The following is a 22221-nucleotide window of genomic DNA, read 5'->3' on the forward strand; positions in this document are numbered from 1 at the left end:
TGCATGGGATTTCAATAAACTCCAAAACATCTCAATTGATTCTTCAGTCAGTTGATGTCAGATGGGGAAGTAAACCTGCAGAGACCTAAAACTCAACTGAGAAGGACATTTCAGGTCACGGCATGTTCTCTTTCATACGGTACAAGCGATAACTGACAATAATGTTTGGGCTGGGTGATACAAAGACAATCTGAAAAATGAAGGTGTGGTTTAGAAAAGTTAGATAATTCTGTAGTAAACAAGCTCAAACAAATAAACAAACAAACAGAAACAGTTGCTGTGCTGAGTTACAGCTGCAGGTCATTTTGACCCAAGGACAACACGAGGGTTAATTGTCCTGTCTAACATCTCTGTCTGAGGGTTAACATGACGATTTATAAAAGACAGAGTCCACTTTCTAATTATGTTATGGGGGATTATAAACATTAACTTTATCGATCATTAATTCAGATTACAGAGCTGTCCGAGGTCATTTATGACAACAACGTTATACTGTTTGATTCATCAACAGGGCCAGAGAAAGATTTGCAGAACATCTGGAACACATTTCTATAAATACATTTATTATGTTATGTTATGTTCATAACTTTGACAGCTGAATACTAGATTATTGTAAACATCCTTCATAATTGACTTATTAACATTTAGAAAGCGAAAAAACCCTATGCATCTGCGTTATTACCAAATATATGACAGCCAGGCAAAGGAATTTTTTAACAGTTTTGATATTTACTCAGCTGATAATACCAGTCATAAAAGAGTCATGTCACAAGGACAGAGTGTTGAAAGGGAAATAAAATCCATACAGAATATTTCATGTCTTGTCAGTTTAATCTTTTTTTTTCTTTCTAATACTTATCTTAACTAACATATTAAAAGTGACATAAAAAATTAACAGCCAAACAAAAGGGCACTTTTCAAAGTACTTATGTGAAATAAAATGGGACTTAAATGGTGGTCCACAATTCAAAAACTTAAAAGTCTTGGCAGGAACCGTCAGAGGAATGATTTTTTTTGGGCACTGGTTGTAGTTTGTACCTCCAACCAGTGCATAACTCTCGCAGAGATGGTTAATGTGCAGTCTCTGTTTAATGCACTTTACATCAGCAACTTCCTTTGTGGTAGCATTCATTTTAGGAACTTATTATTCATGCCCGGCACTATCTGCCCACTGGCTACCTCACAAAACACAATATCCCCTATAGGTCCTTTCAAAACTTGCTCTTTCTTAGTGTTCAGTGACTCAGTAGCAGAACAGCAAGTGTTTAATTGTCTGGAAATGCACTGATTATCTACTACAGGAAGATTTTGGGCACTTGAATAACGGTGAGCAAGGTTAAATGGAACAAACACCCACATACAGAAACATTAAATCGAAGTTCTTTATTTATCATAAGGCAATGAAAGAAATCACATCATAAAAACAGGTTACACAGAAACCCCAGTTATCAAAATGTATTACAATAGCTACAATTTAAACCTCTATTTACCCCCCACCCCACAATGAAACAACTGTCAAGCTGAATATTATAAAGTGCGTTCTCATTTTGTCGTAAGCGATCATCACCAAGGCAAAATCATTACATTTTTCTGAGAGTGAACCTGACGGACCTTTCAGGCACTAATTAAGTTGTTTTAATCACTTACACAACTCTGTTCCACTTGCACAGAATTTATTAACCTCCCAACCATTCATGTCAGTCAAAATTAACCCACGCAGTTTGAAGAATCTTTTGATCAATAACAAGTGTTCCCTTGCTTTGCAAATGCATAAAAAAGGTAATAATAATATATTAAAAAAAAAAAAAAAGCATCCAGCAGCTGGGCACATGCTCAGCACTGAGTCAGCATCTTTCACCTTCTACGGTGCAGTCAGTTCTTCCCTCTAAAGAAAGGAAAGAAAATGTTAGTAATTCAATGGGATGTTTTGGTTAACTGAAAATAAGATAGACATGAAAAGAAAGACAAGTTACTTAGATGCAAACAAAGAATAAGCGGTGCGTTCTACTAAATCCATGCCACAGCTCTTCCATGTTAACTGCAAGCAACAACATGCAGAGGGAAACATGAAAAATGTTGGTAACTGCATTAAGGATGGAGGGATTAATACCTGTTGATTGGAAAAGACGAATGAGTGCAGAACGTGTTGAATAAAAACAAAAACGGCAAACAAACTATAAAAATTGCAGAAATAAAGAAATGAAGTCATTTGTATTCCAGGGCCATATAGCTTTAAGACAAGTCCACTTTGAAGCAAAGCTCCTCAGACATATCAGAGGATTGTTTTCTGCCAACTACAGACACCTGGTGGCCAAAACGCTGAAGTGTCCAAACTACAGTCTTGCAATTTCAATGTTTTAAAGGTGTTAACATCTGTTTTGTCTTCAAATATCGCATTGACCCTGGAAATCAGGAGTTAAAACATCAAAATAAAAAGGGGGTGAATGAAGCCGGTATGAGAAGATGAGGCACCGCAGTATGTAATGCGAATGATAGGAGAGATGCAGGGGAGATGTCTGGGTTGGAGAGAAGCACACCTGGCAGCAAAGGTTCCCTGGATGAGTCCAAGACCTAGTGAACATGAAGGATGAGAAATGTGAGGAACATAATGCTAGTTTTTATTTTTTGCATGGGATTTCAATAAACTCCAAAACATCTCAATTGATTCTTCAGTCAGTTGATGTCAGATGGGGAAGTAAACCTGCAGAGACCTAAAACTCAACTGAGAAGGACATTTCAGGTCACGGCATGTTCTCTTTCATACGGTACAAGCGATAACTGACAATAATGTTTGGGCTGGGTGATACAAAGACAATCTGAAAAATGAAGGTGTGGTTTAGAAAAGTTAGATAATTCTGTAGTAAACAAGCTCAAACAAACAAACAAACAAACAAACAGAAACAGTTGCCGTGCTGAGTTACTGCTGTAGTTGCTGCAAACATGAACTGGCAGGTAAATTTATGGCCCAAACTGTTTTAGCACTCCTATGTACCAAAACTAATTTAATTCAAAAGCAGATTCAAAATATTCCTGTTGTCCAGCATTTGATTATTTAGTTTTCTTTGGGGTTGTTTTTTTAATTCCATAGTTGTTTTGTGTGTTATATATGCATGTATTTACTGTATAACGTGTGTACACTGTATGCTTTTTTTGCTCTTCACTTTGGTATGCTGTATGCCCTTTAGAAGGAAGTGTGCTAGTTACAACAAGTTGTTTTTGTTTAAAAAGTGTGTTACGAAACTGTCGTACGAGGCACCAAAGGTAGTTTCCAACACACTGCTTGAGTTTTTTTTGTTTTTTTTACAGTACTTTTAGGACACCATGGTCACATTTGAAATAATTTTGACAGTGCAGCGATGGTGCCGTGTTTACTCAGTATTAGCAGAAGCATTGAACTGAGCATCGGAAAACTAACTTAGGGTGTGGTGATAAAGTACTTAAAAGTAACAAAGCACTTTAAACTACTAACGGTGACTGCTGATTTTGTCACAGTTTTCTTAAGATAACTCGTATATTAAATATATAGGATATACAATATGCTGAGGGTCATGGTGAGTAGAAGAAGTGGCAGTTTGAAGCTTTTGCAAATAGAAACCCTCACAGGCACAGTGGACTTCACATTTTCCCACATCAAGACAAGAACCAGTGAGGGAAAAGTTTAAAAAAACCTGTCTGGAATATCATTCACTGAGGCTGTCATTCAATGCAAGGAATTCATGTGTCCAGTGGGACCTGTTTTTCACGGTTTACTTATATGACCAGACAGCTGCTTGGCAAATTGGAGCTCATGTGAGCTATGTAGCTGCAACTGAAAAAGGGGGAAGGCTTTATCTGTTTGTGTAGAGCAACTGCAGAAGATTAACTTGCTTTGCAGAATGCCTGAAAATGACACTTACGTTTTGTAATCAGGATTGCAATGAGTAGGGCTGACCAGGAATCGTTTTTTTTAGCTGAATGAGCGAAATGCTTTTTTTTTTTTTAATGTTATGTACAGACAGCTTGCAATTAAAGCCTGTTAGCCTTTTCCATATTAGTAACTGTAAGCCTTGCTCTGTGCTTTGGTCTTAAGAATAGCACTATGCTGACTGTAGTTTCATGAACGGGTGTTGTCAGTCAAATACCACAGACGCAGGAGGGATGACGTTTCTCAGAAATACTGTGAAATCTGCTTAAAAGCCCTGAGGGAATACAATCACAGCTATCAAACTGCACTAATTGTCCAAACCTTTGTGGAGACACTTTGTACTCTTTCTCCTCTCACCTCATAGGTGGTTCCTGCCCAGAACTGCCTCATCTCTCCCCTGCAGCCTGCCACCACAGAGGAGGTTATCAGGGTAAAGGGCACCAGGTAGAGAAGGGCAGGCTGGCCCATCCCTGACAGCAGCATCACAGCAAACGTCAGTATCATTCCCAGCAGATAGGCTACAGGGAACAAGAGAGATGGACAAACACAGAAGGAAATAGACAAAGTAAACTTAAAGCTTACACCTCAGTCAGAACTTGGGTTCAGTAAAAGTCTTTCAGTCGATGGCTCAATTTAGAGGAAATGAACAGAGACCCAGTGGTCAGCGAATCGAATGGCAGCATTTCTAAAAAAAAAAGTTATTAAATAGACTCACTTAATGGCTTTTTAAATGAATGTGCAATCAATAAAGCATTATAATGCATTAGATAATGCAAATCAATAAAGTCTAAAAAGGTGTGGAGTTCAGTTTGAAGAGTTTGTGTAGGAGAGCAGGAATAGTATTATCGCCACTGACAATAAAAGATGACTGAATAACTGCAATATGATCAATAGTATTCTGATATAAAGAATGGTGTATTGTACATGTATTTTAAGTATTGTCAATCCCCTCACCAACACTCATAGTTAAAAAAAAACAAAAAAAAGTCTGCCCTTTCATATTACTTTACACAAGATTTAATGTTTTCATGTACTGATGCAAAGTTCTGACAGATACAACAATTTGAGATGGGAGGTACCAAAGCAGCAGCTGACGAAGTAAATCTTCCTTCTGCTGTTGATCCAAACATCAAACCGGCTACAGTAGGCCACCAGGAGACCTGTTGGACCAGAGACAATGCAGAGAAAGAGTCATACGTCATATTAAAAATGTTTGCCCACATTTAGTTTGTCTGATTCCCTTCTATTTTTATATATATAGAAAAAAAAAACATAATTGGTTTTGGGGCTTTCAAAGCAAAAAGCAAAAAAATACACAATAGTTTTTCATATTAGTTCATATTTTCATATATTATTACACATACCTCATCAATCTTCTCTACATGCACATATGACACAAGGTTACTTTTTTTTTTAGTTATAGATGAGAGTATAAAAGAATCAGAGAACCAGTGGAAACATCTCTAGTTTGACTCAAACCATGGACGTTGCAGTTTCTATTATGTGCTCTAATTATTCACCCATCATCATTCTTGTGTTTTGGCTTAAAGGAAATGAGTTGAACTGGATGTTGAAGTATATCACAGCCATTTGTTACATTAATTTTTTTTTACTGTATTTGCATCCAACACTTCCAACAGTGATTATTTATATTTATTTTAATGTTATTTGTTTTTGTGTATATAGTCTGTGTGTATGTGTGTGTGTGTGTGTAGCTATTCATTGCTCTTATTTTTTTCTAAAATAATTGTCTCTTATTTCCTATATCCTAAATTTTGTCATATTGTGTACACCTTTTTTGTCTTTTCTTTGCTCCTGTGACGAGTAAATTTCCCCACCGTGGGATTAAGAAAGTCAAATCTAATCTCATCTAAATCTAATCTAACAATTCTCAATATCTGATGTGCTGATCTGCTGTCACTGTTATCTGCATTCAAAGCAGTTACCAGGGACGCTTTAGGTAAACATTTCTAGTGACACTTTGACCTCACCTGGAACGATGATATCTCCGTAACCCAGGATGGAGAACTGCATCCCACACAGGTTCTGAGCCGGAGCTGAGAACCGTGGGACGCGCATCACCACTGGTAGCTGAGAAAATAAAACATTTTAGATCTTTAAAATGACATAAACAGTGACAGCAGAATTGTCGTTCTTGTTGCACGCAGCCGAATAAGAATAGCTACACTGAGCATTACCCTCGATCTGACTGCAATCTCTGGACTGAATATGGATGTCTCAAAGCTCTAGTAGATATACTGGTGGACACCGCTGTGGAATTTTTCTAACTCCCTTCTGCCTTCCCAGCTACACCTCCTGTGTCCAAAAAGCCCTTGTTTGAAATTAAAAGCCCTCATTTAAAATTAAAAGCCCTCTAGCATCTCATACATGGTCTGGCCATATATCAGGATTTGACCACAGTATTCCTATCAATGGTGTAAAAGCAGAGTGTCAGTAAACAACAGTACTGCTATTGTTTTCTGACATTATTGAAGTACCATTCTCAGATTATTGTGTGTTAGCAGTGATGTTTGTTCACTGGCTTTTCTACAGATGCAGGAAATCAGCACAATTTAAAAGTTACTGGCGACTATTCGCTTTAATTTGATTTTACTGTTCTAATTATTATTGCTTATTACAGAAGTCTGTGTTAAAACACACACACACACACACACACACACACACACACACACACACACACACACACACACACACACACACACACACACACACACACACACACACACACACACACACACACACAGGTTTTTGCATAAAGTGACATCTGAGAATAACAGACTGCCGTTTCCACAAATCCTCATATCAATATTATGGAAATGCGCACAATAACCAGCTGACCACAGTTCTGCAGTGTGTACACAGGTGTACGCTTATAGACAAAGCTCAGAGTCCAAGAAAATACATTGGGCTGCAGAAAGAAACCAGTGAAAACATTTTCAGCTACCCTGAAATGGCTTAAAATTCCTTACTGGATATACCTTTCCTCAAATGCAAAAGTGCTACAAAACAATTTCCCACAACAAACAAAGACAGGAACGATCCAAAGGCCAAAACATTTATCAGTGATGAAAGAAAATTAAAACAGACAAACACTGTAAAACAAATGAAGCTTTAGCAGAACTGCTGCCTTCAAAATGTGAATAACTAATCAGCCCCCACCATCTGATAATCATGTGAGAATCTGGGTGTTACTTCCCCTTGCTTATCTTTTGGGGAAGGGTTAGAAGAAATCATAGTTAGATCTTGTAAGTGCCCTGTTTTCACAAGGAGACCTTCACTGGTTACCAGTAGCTGACCGCATCCGTTTCAAAACATTGGTACTTGCGTACCGTGCTGTGAACAGATCGGGTCCAGTCTACATCCAGGACATGGTCAAACCTTACACCCCGGCCCGTTCCCTCCGCTCTGCTTCTACCAATCGACTTGTTGCTCCCTCACTGCGAGCTAAACACTCTACAAAATCACGACTGTTTGCTGTCCTGGCTCCTAAATGGTGGAATGAGCTCCCCAACGACATCAGGACAGCAGAAACTCTGTACATCTTCTGCCGCAAACTAAAAACGCACCTCTTCCGACTTGACCTTGAACAGTAGAACTTTAGCAGCGCTTAAAATGACACTTACTGATAGCACTTTGTAGTTTGGCTTTCTTGAAGAAATTGTATTTTCTTGATTCTTGTTGTTCTCATGGTTGAAATGCACTTATTGTAAGTCACTTTGGATAAAAGCATCAGCTAAATCAAATGTAATGTAATGAGACCAGTAGTCACAGAGGAAAGTCAAATGAAACATGAACCAAGAACCCAGGAAAAGTTGTGAGTACACACAACTAGATCAGTGCATGATTTTGCATACAGTGGGTACGGAAAGTATTCAGACCCCTTTAAATTTATCACTCTTTGTTTCATTGCAGCCATTTGCTAAAATCAAAAAAGTTCATTTTATTTCTCATTAATGTACACTCAGCACCCCATCTTGACAGAAAAAAACAGAAATGTAGGAATTTGTGCAAATTTATTAAAAAAGAAAAACTGAAATATCACATGGTCATAAGTATTCAGACCCTTTGCTCAGTATTGAGTAGAAGCACCCTTTTGAGCTAGTACAGCCATGAGTCTTCTTGGGAATGATGCAACAAGCTTTTCACACCTGGATTTGGGGATCCTCTGCCATTCTTCCTTGCAGATCCTCTCCAGTTCCGTCAGGTTGGATGGTGAACGTTGGTGGACAGCCATTTTCAGGTCTCTCCAGAGATGCTCAATTGGGTTTAGGTCAGGGCTCTGGCTGGGCCAGTCAAGAATGGTCACAGAGTTGTTCCGAAGCCACTCCTTTGTTATTTTAGCTGTGTGCTCAGGGTCATTGTCTTGTTGGAAGGTGAACCTTCGGCCAAGTCTGAGGTCCAGAGCACTCTGGAAGAGGTTTTCTTCCAGGATATCTCTGTACTTGGCCGCATTCATCTTTCCTTCAATTGCAACCAGTCGTCCTGTCCCTGCAGCTGAAAAACACCCCAATAGCATGATGCTGCCACCACCATGTTTCACTGTTGGGATTGTATTGGGCAGGTGATGAGCAGTGCCTGGTTTTCTCCACACATACCGCTTAGAATTAACGCCAAAAAGGTCAATCTTGGTCTCATCAGACCAGAGAATCTTATTTCTCATAGTCTGGGAGTCCTTCATGTGTTTTTTGGCAAACTCTATGCGGGCTTTCATATGTCTTGCACTGAGGAGAGGCTTCCGTCGGGCCACTCTGCCATAAAGCCCCGACTGGTGGAGGGCTGCAGTGATAGTTGACTTTGTGGAACTTTCTCCCATCTCCCTACTGCATCTCTGGAGCTCAGCCACAGTGATCTTTGGGTTCTTCTTTACCTCTCTCACCAAGGCTCTTCTCCCACGATTGCTCAGTTTGGCTGGACGGCCAGGTCTAGGAAGAGTTCTGGTCATCCCAAACTTCTTCCATTTAAGGATTATGGAGGCAACTGTGCTCTTAGGAACCTTGAGTGCTGCAGAACTTATTTTGTAACCTTGGCCAGATCTGTGCCTTGCCACAATTCTGTCTCTGAGCTCCTTGGACAGTTCCTTCAACCTCATGATTCTCATTTGCTCTGACATGCACTGTGAGCTGTAAGGTCTTATATAGACAGGTGTGTGCCTTTCCTAATCAAGTCCAATCAGTTTAATTAAACACAGCTGGACTCCAATGAAGGAGTAGAACCATTTCAAGGAGGATCAGAAGAAATGGACAGCATGTGAGTTAAATATGAGTGTCACAGCAAAGGGTCTGAATACTTATGACCATGTGATATTTCAGTTTTTCTTTTTTAATAAATTTGCACAAATTTCTACATTTCTGTTTTTTTCTGTCAAGATGGGGTGCTGAGTGTACATTAATGAGAAATAAAATGAACTTTTTTGATTTTAGCAAATGGCTGCAATGAAACAAAGAGTGAAAAATTTAAAGGGGTCTGAATACTTTCCGTACCCAATGTATTTTTCCCTATTTGAGAAATCACTGTAATCATACCTAAAGTAAGGCATTTATATTAGTGTTAGAGACTTGTTGACCAAATTTTTGGATGGATCTGGGCGGTCCATGTGTATCTATATGGAAAGATATATTAAACAAAAGAAAGACCCAAAACAAAACTTTTCTCATTTTTTTATCACATATTTTTCTGGAGAATTTCAACAATCTTCATTCCCAGACTAAAACATCAACCACCCCCATCCCTCTCCACCCACCTCAGGATGGAGCATTAAATATAGTAGTGGATGACAAGTCAAGCCTTACTTTCTCAAAGGGAGCCTGGGGTTCAGCGGGGATCTCCACCATGTTACCTTGTGTCTACGACAGAGCCCACCCAAACCCAGCGCAGAGTTAGTCAGTCATTCTATCGTTTCCCTCGGGGCATCAACAACAAGCAGTGCAGATCTGCCAGCATGTTAATAAAGCCAATACAAACTGATGGGGAATTCCACCAAGCTTAGCTTTCCACTTGTTGTTCCTGACTTTAGTGATAAAACTGCTGCACTCCTGAGGAAATTCTACAAATGGCTATTCGTAAGCACAACATTATTTATTCACAGAACAATGTTTCAGTCTCCCAATGTAATTTAACAAAAAAAAAATCATTGGCTTGAGCTTTAATTAACAGCTTTTGGACACAATCAATAGCTCGAGTCGGAGGTTTACAGATATGTTTTGACAGGGATGTTTCTCAAATTTAAAACTGTAATTTTTTTTCTGTAATAATTCAGGATAGTAAAACTAATGTCTAACTGAAAAAAACAGGCTGTCAATTCTGTTTTCTTCAACTTTCCCAAAACTTAAGATTCTCTGATAATTTACCAAATACTTTGGTTAAAGTCCAGAAAAACTATTTGGTGGAGTTCCCCTTCAACACAGGACACACTGAAGGGCGCTTACCTTCTCTCCAGATGCATCTGGGCCGAGGGCAACCTGCACCATAATGCTAACTCCATTCTGTTGACAGGGAAAGAGATGTCAATATGTTCTTAGTTTATGAATCACGTGGAATTCTCCCAAAATCGAGACTTTGTGTATCAGTCAAATTTGCTGATTAGATGCAAAACACTTTGAACTTTGGGGCAACAAAAGTCTGAATTTGAAGAGCAGCAAATAATGAAGAATGGCAGAGAAAAAAAAATCTGCAGCATTATAAAGCAATAGCAATTCTATATCTGAAAAAACATTACTGCTTTAGCTTTGAGGTCCTAAAACATTGCAAATAAATATGCACATACCTTGGTGAAGAAAGGAGTGATGAAAACAAAGAAGACGTCATACACAAGCAGGAGGCTCAGTAGAATCACACAGATCTATGAGACATTGAAAAGAAAGGGGAAGAAAAAAAAAATCACAAACTGTACTTGGTTCCACAACTGAGGAACAAAATTATAACAATGGACCACTTGATTGGGATTAAATCCTGGAAATAACAGTAAAGAGTCAGAGGTCTATCTTGTTGAGTGGTGAGATGCTAATGATGGAGGACAGTAAATATAAATATACACGTACAGTACAAGTAGTCCTTATGGCTCAGAGGTACAATAGAAACACCAAGCACATAATGAAAGAAGGGGTATGATTCTCTGGGGAGAGCGGGTGAAGATGTACCTTGAAATTAGACAGTGAAATGGTCTTCATGAAGTTGAGGCAGAAAGCAACGCCAAGGAGATCCTGCAAGATCCAGATCCATCTGCAAGGACATAAAAGATCTTTGACCATGTGTTTTCATCTGATCATATATTTTAAATTGAACTACAGCACTCTACCGCTACAAAAGGAAATACATCTACAGGCACGTTATTAGAAATCACACAGCCAGTGAGGAATGCTAAAAATCGAGGCACTGATTGAACTATTGAAAAAAAACTGAAACTTAAGTTGTCCTTTGTGTCTGAGAGAACATATATTGACTGCATCTAAAAGATTTATCAAGTTTGAAGAAGAAAGACCAATATCCCAATTCACACACCCACGACATTTGTTCAGTTACACTTAAAACTGTCAACGCTGCAACGGGTGTTGCAATCAGAAGCACTTCTAAAAACAAAGTGAGTGTTTTCAAGATTATTTTAACCAACAGCACTGAACCACAAAACAACCAGTCCACCGCAGCAGTGGCACAGCTATGTCTGGAAATGAGACTGAAACAGACCGAGGGACTGTGAGGTTGTATTTTTGTTTTTTTGTGTGTCCTCAGAGTACCTGTCTTCATTTCTGTACACTCCCCAGACCACAGCAATGCTGATGCACACCGCAGACAGCAGGAGAGACCTCAATGACAAATTCCAGTTTCGGATAGAGAAGCTGAGAAAAGACACACAGAGACTTAGTTTGTGGGGAAACCAGGAAAATACACATTTCATTATTTTGAGCCGTTCATCAGGTAGAACTGACACATCTATTTAGGCTGGAATTGTTGTTTCTATTTTTGCGAGGTAATAACACTGTCTATGGGTCATAATTGTCTATTCTATTTTCCCCACCACGGGTGGAATATGTCTGCATGTGTGCGGTGCAAAAATAGTGTTTTTTTGAAAGAGTGACGCTCATACTTCAAAGTGCCACAACCGATTTTTTCCATCACTGCATCCAGACAGCTGAACAGCGCAGAGGCAGAAGCGAGGCAGAATATCGCAATAATGATGTAAACTGGAGTCAAAAGAAAAACAGACCGCATTAATATTACAGCGGAGAACATTACTCTGTAAAAACACACAAGAGCTGATGTTTCTGTCCAACTCACCAAGGACGTTGTAGAAGAAGTACATGAGGACCAGCATCCCACACATCATGGCGACAAAGATAACCACTTTGAGAGGCGAGTAGAGGAAAAGCTCTCCGCTGTCTGCTTTGTTTTCTCCCCCTCCGCCCCCGGTGTCGCCACTATTCAACCGGTCCCTGCCACAAACAGAAAAATATTTCAGTTGTGGTTGTGTGGTGTCAGAGCTGTTTATGTTTTCCGTTAACATGTCATATTATTTTGTTTAAAAAAAACTTTGCAATGTTTTTTTTTTTTTTTTTAAACCTAGAGGCAGTCCTTAGACACACGGGGGTGTGTGTGTAAATATGGTTACAAGCAACAGGGAGGAGGGCAGAGGTAGAGCGAGAGCACACAGTTCTCACGCCACCACATTGACGCCATACAACTTGCAAAAAAGAAATATCTTCGTATGTTTGTCTCTTTTTTTTACAACTCCACGCTACTTCAATAAACAACAAACAAAGTGGCAAATCTGGACTGCAGATCACGTTTTTTCCATCGGTCTGCGTAAACTTTTCACACCTATTGTATTTGAGAATGGTGGTTCAGTAAAAGGAGAACAAGATTCGACATCTTTCATTACACTGACACGGAGACTGTGGGCGATACTGAACTGATACAATGGCACCACATCAAATATGACTGTTGGGAATTCATGTATTGCTTTTGACAATGTTAACGCCAACTGTGTTTAACACTTCATTAAGTTATTTAGTCACACTGATAGTATCTGATTAATCAATAAGAAAACAAGTGTCAACAATTTCCAAAACAATGTGTTTATCTGTCACTCTAGGTTAATGTGCCACAACTACAGATGTGAGTTTTTAGCTTCCAGCTCTGTTTGTTCAACAGTAAAATCTCACCGCTCACATGCCCCGCTCCAGAAGCCGCCCAAGGTGACTGTGACAATGGAAATCAGCAGGATGACCGCAATGCTTGGATCAATCTTTGAGTAAGGAGGAGCATAGAGCTTCACCTGCATCCCTTCACCAAACACCTGAGGACATACAAGAGTTTAAAACTTTACATCCAGTTTGAACCTCTTCATCAGATCGACCTCTACAGGAGGAATGCAAACAAGACTAAAAATGAAGACCCTCTGACCTGCTGTGCTTCCAGGAAGTCCCTGTACCTCATCAGAGCCAGAGGAATGTGGACCTTTGCATACTCTGATTCAATGGCTGATGGAGTGACCTGAAGTAGTACAGAAGATATATATATATTTTTTTATAAATAAACCTGGTTTGACAGGAAAATGTATTCTAAAGCCTTTGGTGAGATTTCTGTCATTTTATGAACAATGTGTAACCAAAGAACTATGTAAAAAAATGACAAGGTGAAGTGATTGAAATGTGGAAACAAGGAGATTTAGTGTTCAAAGAAAAAGTGTATATTTAGATGGAAACCCCCAGATGAATACAACACTTCCTTATTTCTGAATCACTTCTGTGGGCGTTTCTTCCACTTTACACTGTTGTATCCAAAACATACTAACATCAGCATTAAATAAAAACAAATAAATCAAATATAAATCAAATATCAAATCATATCCCTTTGAGCTTAATCCATTGACAAAGCACAGATGGATGTAAATGGCCTACCAATGATCTGTTCTTGGCAATGAGCAAAGTTGTAGCTCCGAGTTTCTGAGCAACAATAGCTTTCTGGCTCATGTTACAGTCTCCATGCATCACCACCACCGCTTTGCCCTTCATTACATCTGGACTGATCCCTGAACCGTTACACAGCGAAGTGGAGGTCAGGTTCACCAATGGGTACTCTGTCTGAAAAAGATAATGAATTCACAATTAGGATGGGAGGAAGTTTTCAAGAATAACATTTAGGGGTGTTACAGTGAACAGAAAGTAACTTAATGTCAAGTTTAACGTGAACTGGACACTTTGCCAAGTAGCCACTCTATTAACTAATTATTATTATATTATTGCTCCAAAAATAGCATAAAAATGAGGAATAGCTTAAGAAGTCATTCAAATTCAAGGTTAATTTCCGGTCCTGATAATAAGAAATCAGACCATGATGGCACCTAAAAAAGGAACCAAAACTTACTGCAGCATCAAGAGTTGGTGAAATCGGAGTCCAGGAGTGATTGTAAACGATGCAGTACTCTCTGTCTGTACTTTCATTCGAAATGTGCAAGATCGCTTCTTGGCAATTTATCTGGTGGGAAAAAAAAAACAACCGTTGTTCATCAGTGTTACACAAAGAAAAAATATCTTAACACAACCCAGCTTTGTCAGTTTAATACTGATGAATCAGACGCGATAAAGGAATGAACATTTATTGATTTGCCTGCCTGACTAACAGCATCCCCAGTAGGCGTATATTTGACACTTTGTATGTTATAAAATCATAAAAATTAAGCCACTAACTATTTGAGTTTACACCAAGGCCACTATAGTTTAATGTGTACTGTAGTGTAAAATATAGTTAATGTGCTCGCTCTACACTGAAATATAGTCAAATCACCCAGTGGTGGAAGAAGAAGAAAATACTCTGCTAGGAGTAAAAGTAGTGCTTTCAAAACCTTCCTTAAGTAAAAGCATAAAAGTATTATCAGCAAAATGTAAAGTAGTACAGTATAATAGTATAAAAAGTAAAAGTAGACACTTCACAGTAAGTGCTCCCTGGTATTTCTCATTTTAACTACTTTGAGCACATGTAGGAAATTCTTTATTAGGAATAAGATGTACCATCTCGTTTTCAGGGGGGTCCTTCACATACAAAATACGCAAACACAAACCAAGACATCCAACAAAAGGAACAGAAAGAGAGAGAGATAGATAGATAGTTACTTTATTAATGCCACAAGGAGACATTTTTTTCGCTACAGCAGCATTATAGGTACAGGAAAGCAATAAAACAACAGTAAAAAATATTAAATATAAAAAGTTACAGCATGTTAATTAACAATACCAGACTTGGACAAACCAACACACACACACACACACACACACACACACACACACACACACACACACACACACACACACACACACAGACAAACAGACAATAATACAAATGAAATAATCAGGCATACAAAAACGGAAGAACATACTCCATAAAAAAATAAACAAAGATTGATCTATTAAACCCTAAATAGCCCCAAACAACAAAGCCAAAGAAAGTCATTAAAATGATAATTATAGTCATATAGTTGGCCTTACGGACATGTACAGTTTGTCCTATAATAAGAAGGCAGGGCAGCACAAATAACTCAACATTTGCATCTAAATGTATTGAGTTACATTTCGCCACTTAATCCTGATCTGTAACAACTCGGTGACTTTTGTCTCCAGCTAACCAAGCAGGTTAAACAAACACTATCCACCTCAAAACAAGCACACAGCTGTAAACAACAGCGACCGTCCTCGTCCTTGAAGACATGTGACTCGGTCTTGGTCGGTCATGTGACAGGACGCTGGTAGAGAAATCCCCCTCCGTCAAACCTCCAGTGAAACAACACGCTACAATTAGATAATAAAGGGTGGAACTTCATTTGAGTTTTTAATACCTTTTGTCAATATTGACTCTTTCCCTTTCATGTAAAACCAGTGCATTATATATATATATATATAAAACACATTTTCTGTCTTGAAGCACACCGACTTAACAAAAGCGACGTACAGTATAGCATTGGCGGCTAACGAGCGTTAGCTGCCCGACAGCAGTCAGTCCGTCCCGTCGCTGAACACCGGACGACACGCTGCTCCCGATACACGCTTCAGCACCGTGTATTGAGCACACCCCGGCGGGACATGGCAGACAGTTAACAGGAGCCACAGACGACGTGTATTTTCGAGGCTAAGTTAGGCCTTAGTTGTCCATCAAACCTACCTCCGACAGCACGAACATGAGCGATACGAGGACGACTGTGACAGCTCCCTCCATTTTGGCAGCATTTGCTTTTTCACACAATCTTGTAGCTTCAGCATTAATCTACTTCTTTTTCTTTCTTTTTTTTTTAAATTATTGTTATTAACTAAGTTACGTGTCTCTTCATGGCTGATGTGGTCGCTTCTCAGCAACTGCCTGTCACTTCCTCCTTGTCACGTGTGACACGCTGACCAGCTGCTTTCTGTTTCACCTGTCAGCGTCTCGACCACAGAGACACATTATTCATGAATAAAATGGGAAATGTATCACCTGGAAAGTGACACGTAAAAGTATTATTCGGTTAAGCAGAAGCCGCAGTTTTCCGACGCGAAACTCCAACGAGCAGTCAAGCACTGAAAAGTCATTACAATATTTTGGTGAGACTTTACAGGTTGGCTGAGTCAGGTACAAACACCATTTTTTTCCCCTACTAATACTTAATTTAGAAACGGTTCAGTAGAAGAAGAAGAAGAAGAAGAAGAAAAAAAAGAAATGAAACTAAAGGAGACTGAAGTGCTGAACAGCTGAAATCTAATATCAACCGTGAATGGGCCAACATTTCACTTTCAAAACTCCAGCGACTGGTCTCCTCAGTTCCCAAACGTTCACAGAGTGTTGTTAAAAGGAGAGGTGATGCAACACTGTGGTAAAGATGCCCCTGTCCCAACTGGTATGAAATGAGATGTTACCATCAAATTTAAAATGAGCATACATTTTTCATGAAATAATCAGATTCCTCAGTTTCAACATTTGATATGTTGTCTTTGGTCTATTTTCAATCATTGCATTCTGTTTTTATGTAAATTTTAAACAGCGTCACCCCTTTTTTGGAAATAGGGTTGTATTTGTATGCATTATAATTAACAGGTCCAAGACCTTAACGTTACAAATGATCAATGACATGTCCAATTGTTGTACAAGTTGTGTTTCAAATAAAAGTGCATTTAGTTCTTACAAGTTATACAATAAACTTCAAGTTTTTACTTTTCCATCAATGAAAGTCTTCACACTGAAAAAAATAGGCATTTTTTGACAGTGTTGACTCTGTTTGATGGGTCAGGATTTACAGAGCCTTAATGTAAAGCTGTAAAATGTCCCCTCTCAAATGCTCACCTCAATGAGCAGATCTGCACCGTTATAACCTCCGTTTGGCCAGTTGCTGCCTCTAACCATCGGAGGGTGACCTGAGCCAGCTTCAGTGACTAATTATGATTTAGCCTATATACTGAATGCTTGAATGTGGCCAATAAGTTCAATTTTGTAATAAGCAACTAAGCTTTTTTTTTTTTTTTTTTTCCATCATTGTAGAAATTAAGTAAAAAATACCACTGTGACACATGCAGGGCCTCAAGATGAAGGTATTTCATGATGAGCTCTAAAAAAATAGGTTCAGAGTCTCATTAATGGGCACGAGATCCTCACAGAGGCAACACGTGACATGGTGGATGTGGTACGCTGTAGTAAAAAACCCACTGCCCTGCTCTTTTTCTTAACATGCTCCACTTAATTACACAAAACCAAATACATTAGAGCCAATAAACAAAACAAAAACAAGCCGCTGTGCTTCTCAGAGGTCCCTGCACGCCGTGAGAGCCATACAAATACTGACCCAAACTCTGAAGCACATGGAGTGAGATTTTTATGAATACAGTAGGCTAGACTTCCTATATCAATGAATGAATGTAATGTTTGAAGTAGTGTCCACGACATACATTAGTATTTGTCTGAAGGTAAAGTTAGATGTTTTTACTGCACGGTGCAACAGTGCTGCCACCTACCTTATGTGAACATGTACCACCACATTTCATTTAAAGCAACAAATAAATAACTAAGAAAATAAACAGAGCGAGTAAATATTACATGTTGTTCGACATTTAAATGACAGTTTAAATGATAGGCGCATCCCATTGCATTTTTGTCTGAAGAAGTTAGGCCGTTATGCCGTTTTCCAGCACTGCATCTTGGTGCATTTAGAATTCACACAATCGACTGACAGTTTCTTGACATGTCTGCGGTTCTTTCCACCAAGAGGGAGACATGTCACTGTCAGAAATTCCTGATGTCTCTGGCTTGAAATTACAAGTCGGAGCCTGGTGTGACCGATTTTTTCTTCTTGGCCGGTTCCTTTCAGATGGCTTTTACAGCCTGAGCCCGGGGTTTGTTCCTGTATACAAATGTTTAACCCATGTTTAAATGCAAATCCCATCATCTCACAGTATTTTCCTCTGATCTATAACCGATGCTAATTGCACAAAAACAGCTCAATGTCCTAAGATTTTTTTTTTAAATATATATATATATATATATATGTATATATATATATGTATATATATATATATATATATCCCTCCATGACACTCTGTAGATCTGCACTGAATATTTCTTGTATGACTTGTTTTTCATGCTGTACAATCTTGTCACAGTATGACCACTCACTGAATATTTCCCCCTGCGCCCCTTTAGCTTTGCTTGATTTGCCTTGTTATTATGACTCATACAAATCAACCACTAATGTGACAGAATGAAGATACATGTGGTCATGTTTTTAATGGAGATCCACACTGTGGTGTCATCCAGTAGTCTCCTCAGCACCAATTAGCTAATAGCCAGTCAATATGTAATCAGATGCTTGTTGAAATGTCAAATTCATCAGTTTCACCTGACTGCCTTTTCCATGGACGGCTTAAAATGTGTTACCAGTGCTCAAAGACAGATGGACCATTAGCTCAAGTGCAGATCATTTTGACAATTACAGGCAGTGCTGTGAGCTTTTCTAAGAAGAGATGATTGGGCTCAGGATGTACATTACACTGGGAATTAATAGGAATTAGGCTAAATATCGCATGTTATTAGTAACCATGCCATCAAGATATCTGGATGTGTGTACAGCACAGAACATTTAAAAATGTGGATTCTCACATTTATGTTTGCTTTTCCTCTTACACATGCAGATTGATTTACTCTATTTCTCTGCAGGCTTATATGAATGAGTAAAGAATATGTCATCTTCTCCTCCGTTACTGTATGACAGAGAAAGGTTCCGCAGCTAAAACCAACATATGGTGAAGGATTTTCAAGCGTACATGGAAGATTCCTGGCTCATCCCTGAAGCTCTACAGCATCAAAACTCATGATAAACACAGCAGCTGCCTCCTTCCGTCTGACCCTGACCTGAGTGGCCGGCAGCTGCAACCATGGCTTGATGTTTTTGCCTCAAATACATCACTTCCAAATCTATTCTCTCACTAAAGCACTCTCTAAATGCACAGCTGCTGCACTGCTGCTGTCAGTAATGACTGCCGTGTTGCTCGCAATGCATTTTAAAGGGTAAAATAGTTCAGATTTAAGGAACCGCATCATGAATATCTATTGATACAGTATGCATTAATATTTCACTGGAAACTATTCCGAGACCAGTCTGATGTAAATATGCAGAGCATTTAATGTTGTCTATTTGTAAAAGTCTATTTACATGCAAATCTATGTTCAACAAAACACATTGCTTACTTTGAGAACGGAACTCCAGTCACTTTACATATTGTTTAACCAAACCAAGAAAAGACTGATGATCCACATGCACCCCTATCAGCCTGCACCCCCCCCCCTCACACACACACACACACACACACACACACACACACACACACACACACACACACACACACACACACACACACACACACACACACACACACACACACACACACACACACACACACACACACACACACACACACACACACACACACACACACACACACACACACACACACACACACACACACACACACACACACACACACACGCGCATCCAGCTGAAATCTTTGGTAGCATGGGATGCTGAGTCCCTAATGCCATTTCCCTCTGGATGCAGTTTTAGAGTCTCTCTAAAAATAAATGATAAAGAAGTAAAAATCCATTTGCAGTGTTGCAGTGATGAACACAACAGTCACTGTCTGCCTCTTTTCCTAATGTTTTACCTGAGTATCCGAATGGGAGTAACGATGTAATAATTTAACATTTTGGGAAAAATGCTTATTTGCTATCATGGTGACAATTATGGGGGTGAGAAGATCAATAACAACCTCATGGCAGTATAGATTATATGAAACCACCACCAGCGTCACCTAGCAGAGCTTTACACAAACAGAGGAAACATCAAGTCTGTCACAAAATAACAGAATCTGTTACACCAGGACCTACACATCTGATTTTAACACAATATACATGGTTTATTAAATCCCTACAAAATTGTTAAGAAGAAAATGTTCTCTTTTATTAGGTCGTCAACATGGAAACACTGGATTCTCTTGGGAGATTTACTGGTACTGTGCTATGAACATCAGGTTTTATTATGTCAATGTCTTTTCTGGAATTTGAGGCATTGTCCTTTATTTTGATAAAGCAAAGGACCACTAGTAGTAACAGAGAAAGTGAAAAAGACGAAATTATCAATCTGCTTGTAACAAACATTAGCTCGTCTATTTCGTATGAAAATGACCACTTTATGGTTGTCTGATTCAGCCAACCAGTCAAAATAGAGTTTCATTCATGTCTCTCCAGATTCATATAATATATGCAGTGAAGACATTGACGAAATTTGTCCAATAAAGGTGATTCTGTAGCCATGGCGGTAGATAATGCTTCAAACATGGATGTTGCGGCAAGCATGGATGCTTCACACACATCTTCAACCCAACAGCACAGAAGATCTACGCAGTCAACACAGTTTCATGGTGGCCACCCAAGATTAGTGTTACCAGTTCAACATCAGACCAATGCTGAAATATGGTCACAATCTCCCCCTCTGCTCCAGAGTTATGGCGTTGAATATTTGACAGAAAAGTATTTTTTGCAGAATATGATGATGTCACAGTGAAGCTGACCTTTGACCTTTCATATATAAAACAGCATCACTGCCTTATTTGATCCTTTGAGACATTTGTGTGAAGTTTTGTCATTACTGCATGAGTTGGAGTTGTGTTCACGAACGAGTTTCGTGAGGTCACATTTAACCTTTGACCTTTGACCACCAAAATCTAATCAGTTCATTATTGAGTTCAAGTAAATGTTTGTGCCAAATTTGAAGGTATTCCCTCACGGCGTTCCTGAGATATCGCTTTTACAAAAATGGGACGGTCGCTGTAACGGAGACATAAAATAAAAAAAAAAGGTAGCCAACGATGGTTAAGTGATGTAGTCCGCATACTACAACACATGAAGCACACACTGCACGGTGAACATTTTGACCCTGCTGGCTGAGGATCAACGCCTGTCGGAGCCTTCAACCTTCTGCTGTGAGAAAATAGAATCATTGTTCCTTTCACTCTCATGGTTATTCTCCGTATTATGAATTCACTTTATACTGTACCACAGAACAGAGATTTCATGCTGAGGGGACTGTGTTGGAAGCTGTAACTCAAGTTCAAGAAATGTCATGCTGCTTCACTTGAGATAATAAAGTGTGAGCTTGGCTTGCTGCGTGCTGCAGGGAGTCACACACATGTACTCTGATGCATATGTTACTCTGTTGATTAGCCTCTGGTTGACTGGGAAGGTAATTCAATCATGCTGTTTATGGGCACCACAGAAGGCTCTTCCATTTTCCTTTTGCATAATTGTTTTTTTATTATACTATTATAATAATTCGTTCACAAGATAAAAGGAGAATCAGTCTCTCATTCCCTGCCAGGAGTTGATGACACTGTCAATTCTGAGCTGGATTAATCAAGTGTGAAATAGACAGCCGCTCTGAAATGATTGATGTCATCGTATGAAAATCACCTTGGAGAGACCTGAATCATGTCTGATCTTCATGTGAGTTTTTATATTTGTTGTCCACCATTATTTGATTTGGAAACTTTACAGAGCTGATAATTACTTTATAATGGCAGTCAGCGTTAGCCTGGAGGGTTGAAAAAAAAAAAGAAAAGGAAAATTAAAAATGGCTGTGAGTTGTGATTACATCATAAAATTCTCTCTTTTTCTAGACAAATCCATATCTAATAAATGCTTATTTAATTTTCCTCCACTGAACATTAATCACCAAACAGTTCAGCAGTTCTTTTTTAAAAACACAATCGAGTGTGATTGAGAGTATTGAGTTCCCT

At 39.0% G+C, this 22221-nt stretch overlaps 1 protein-coding gene across 2 annotated transcripts; it reads right to left on the reverse strand.

Annotated features, from left to right (window-relative positions):
• Positions 1–1368: 1368 nt before the first annotated feature.
• On the reverse strand, positions 1369–16290 carry LOC138616287 (signal peptide peptidase-like 2A). Of its 2 annotated transcripts, XM_069690491.1 has the most exons (17): positions 16073–16290; positions 14285–14395; positions 13819–14001; positions 13322–13411; positions 13081–13214; positions 12197–12351; positions 12006–12102; positions 11656–11757; positions 11062–11143; positions 10689–10763; positions 10351–10407; positions 9715–9768; positions 5896–5995; positions 4984–5064; positions 4262–4422; positions 2538–2571; positions 1369–1885 (listed from the first exon to the last, which is right to left on the reverse strand). In XM_069690491.1, the coding sequence occupies exons 1-17, from the start codon at positions 16124–16126 to the stop codon at positions 1845–1847; spliced, it is 1611 nt and encodes a 536-aa protein (XP_069546592.1). In that variant the 5' UTR covers positions 16127–16290; the 3' UTR covers positions 1369–1844. The 2 variants fall into 2 exon arrangements, with proteins under 2 accessions (XP_069546592.1, XP_069546593.1); XM_069690492.1 differs by lacking the exon at positions 9715–9768.
• Between the last annotated feature and the right edge of the window lie 5931 nt (positions 16291–22221).

Source organism: Brachyistius frenatus, unplaced genomic scaffold (genome assembly GCF_029030835.1).
Source record: "Brachyistius frenatus isolate BFR_SWC_R1_liver_20210118 unplaced genomic scaffold, ASM2903083v1 Contig_9, whole genome shotgun sequence".
NCBI classification, from domain to species: domain Eukaryota; kingdom Metazoa; phylum Chordata; class Actinopteri; family Embiotocidae; genus Brachyistius; species Brachyistius frenatus.

Coding starts and splice junctions, on each gene's coding strand:
- LOC138616287 (XM_069690491.1), bottom strand. CDS start 16,126: ATGGAGGGAGCTGTCACAGTCGTCCTCGTATCGCTCATGTTCGTGCTG. Junction 10,764..11,061: donor TTTCACTGTCTAATTTCAAG/GTACATCTTCAC, acceptor AATGTCTCATAG/ATCTGTGTGATTCTACTGAG. Junction 5,996..9,714: donor CCCAGGCTCCCTTTGAGAAA/GTAAGGCTTGAC, acceptor TTATTTTCTCAG/CTACCAGTGGTGATGCGCGT.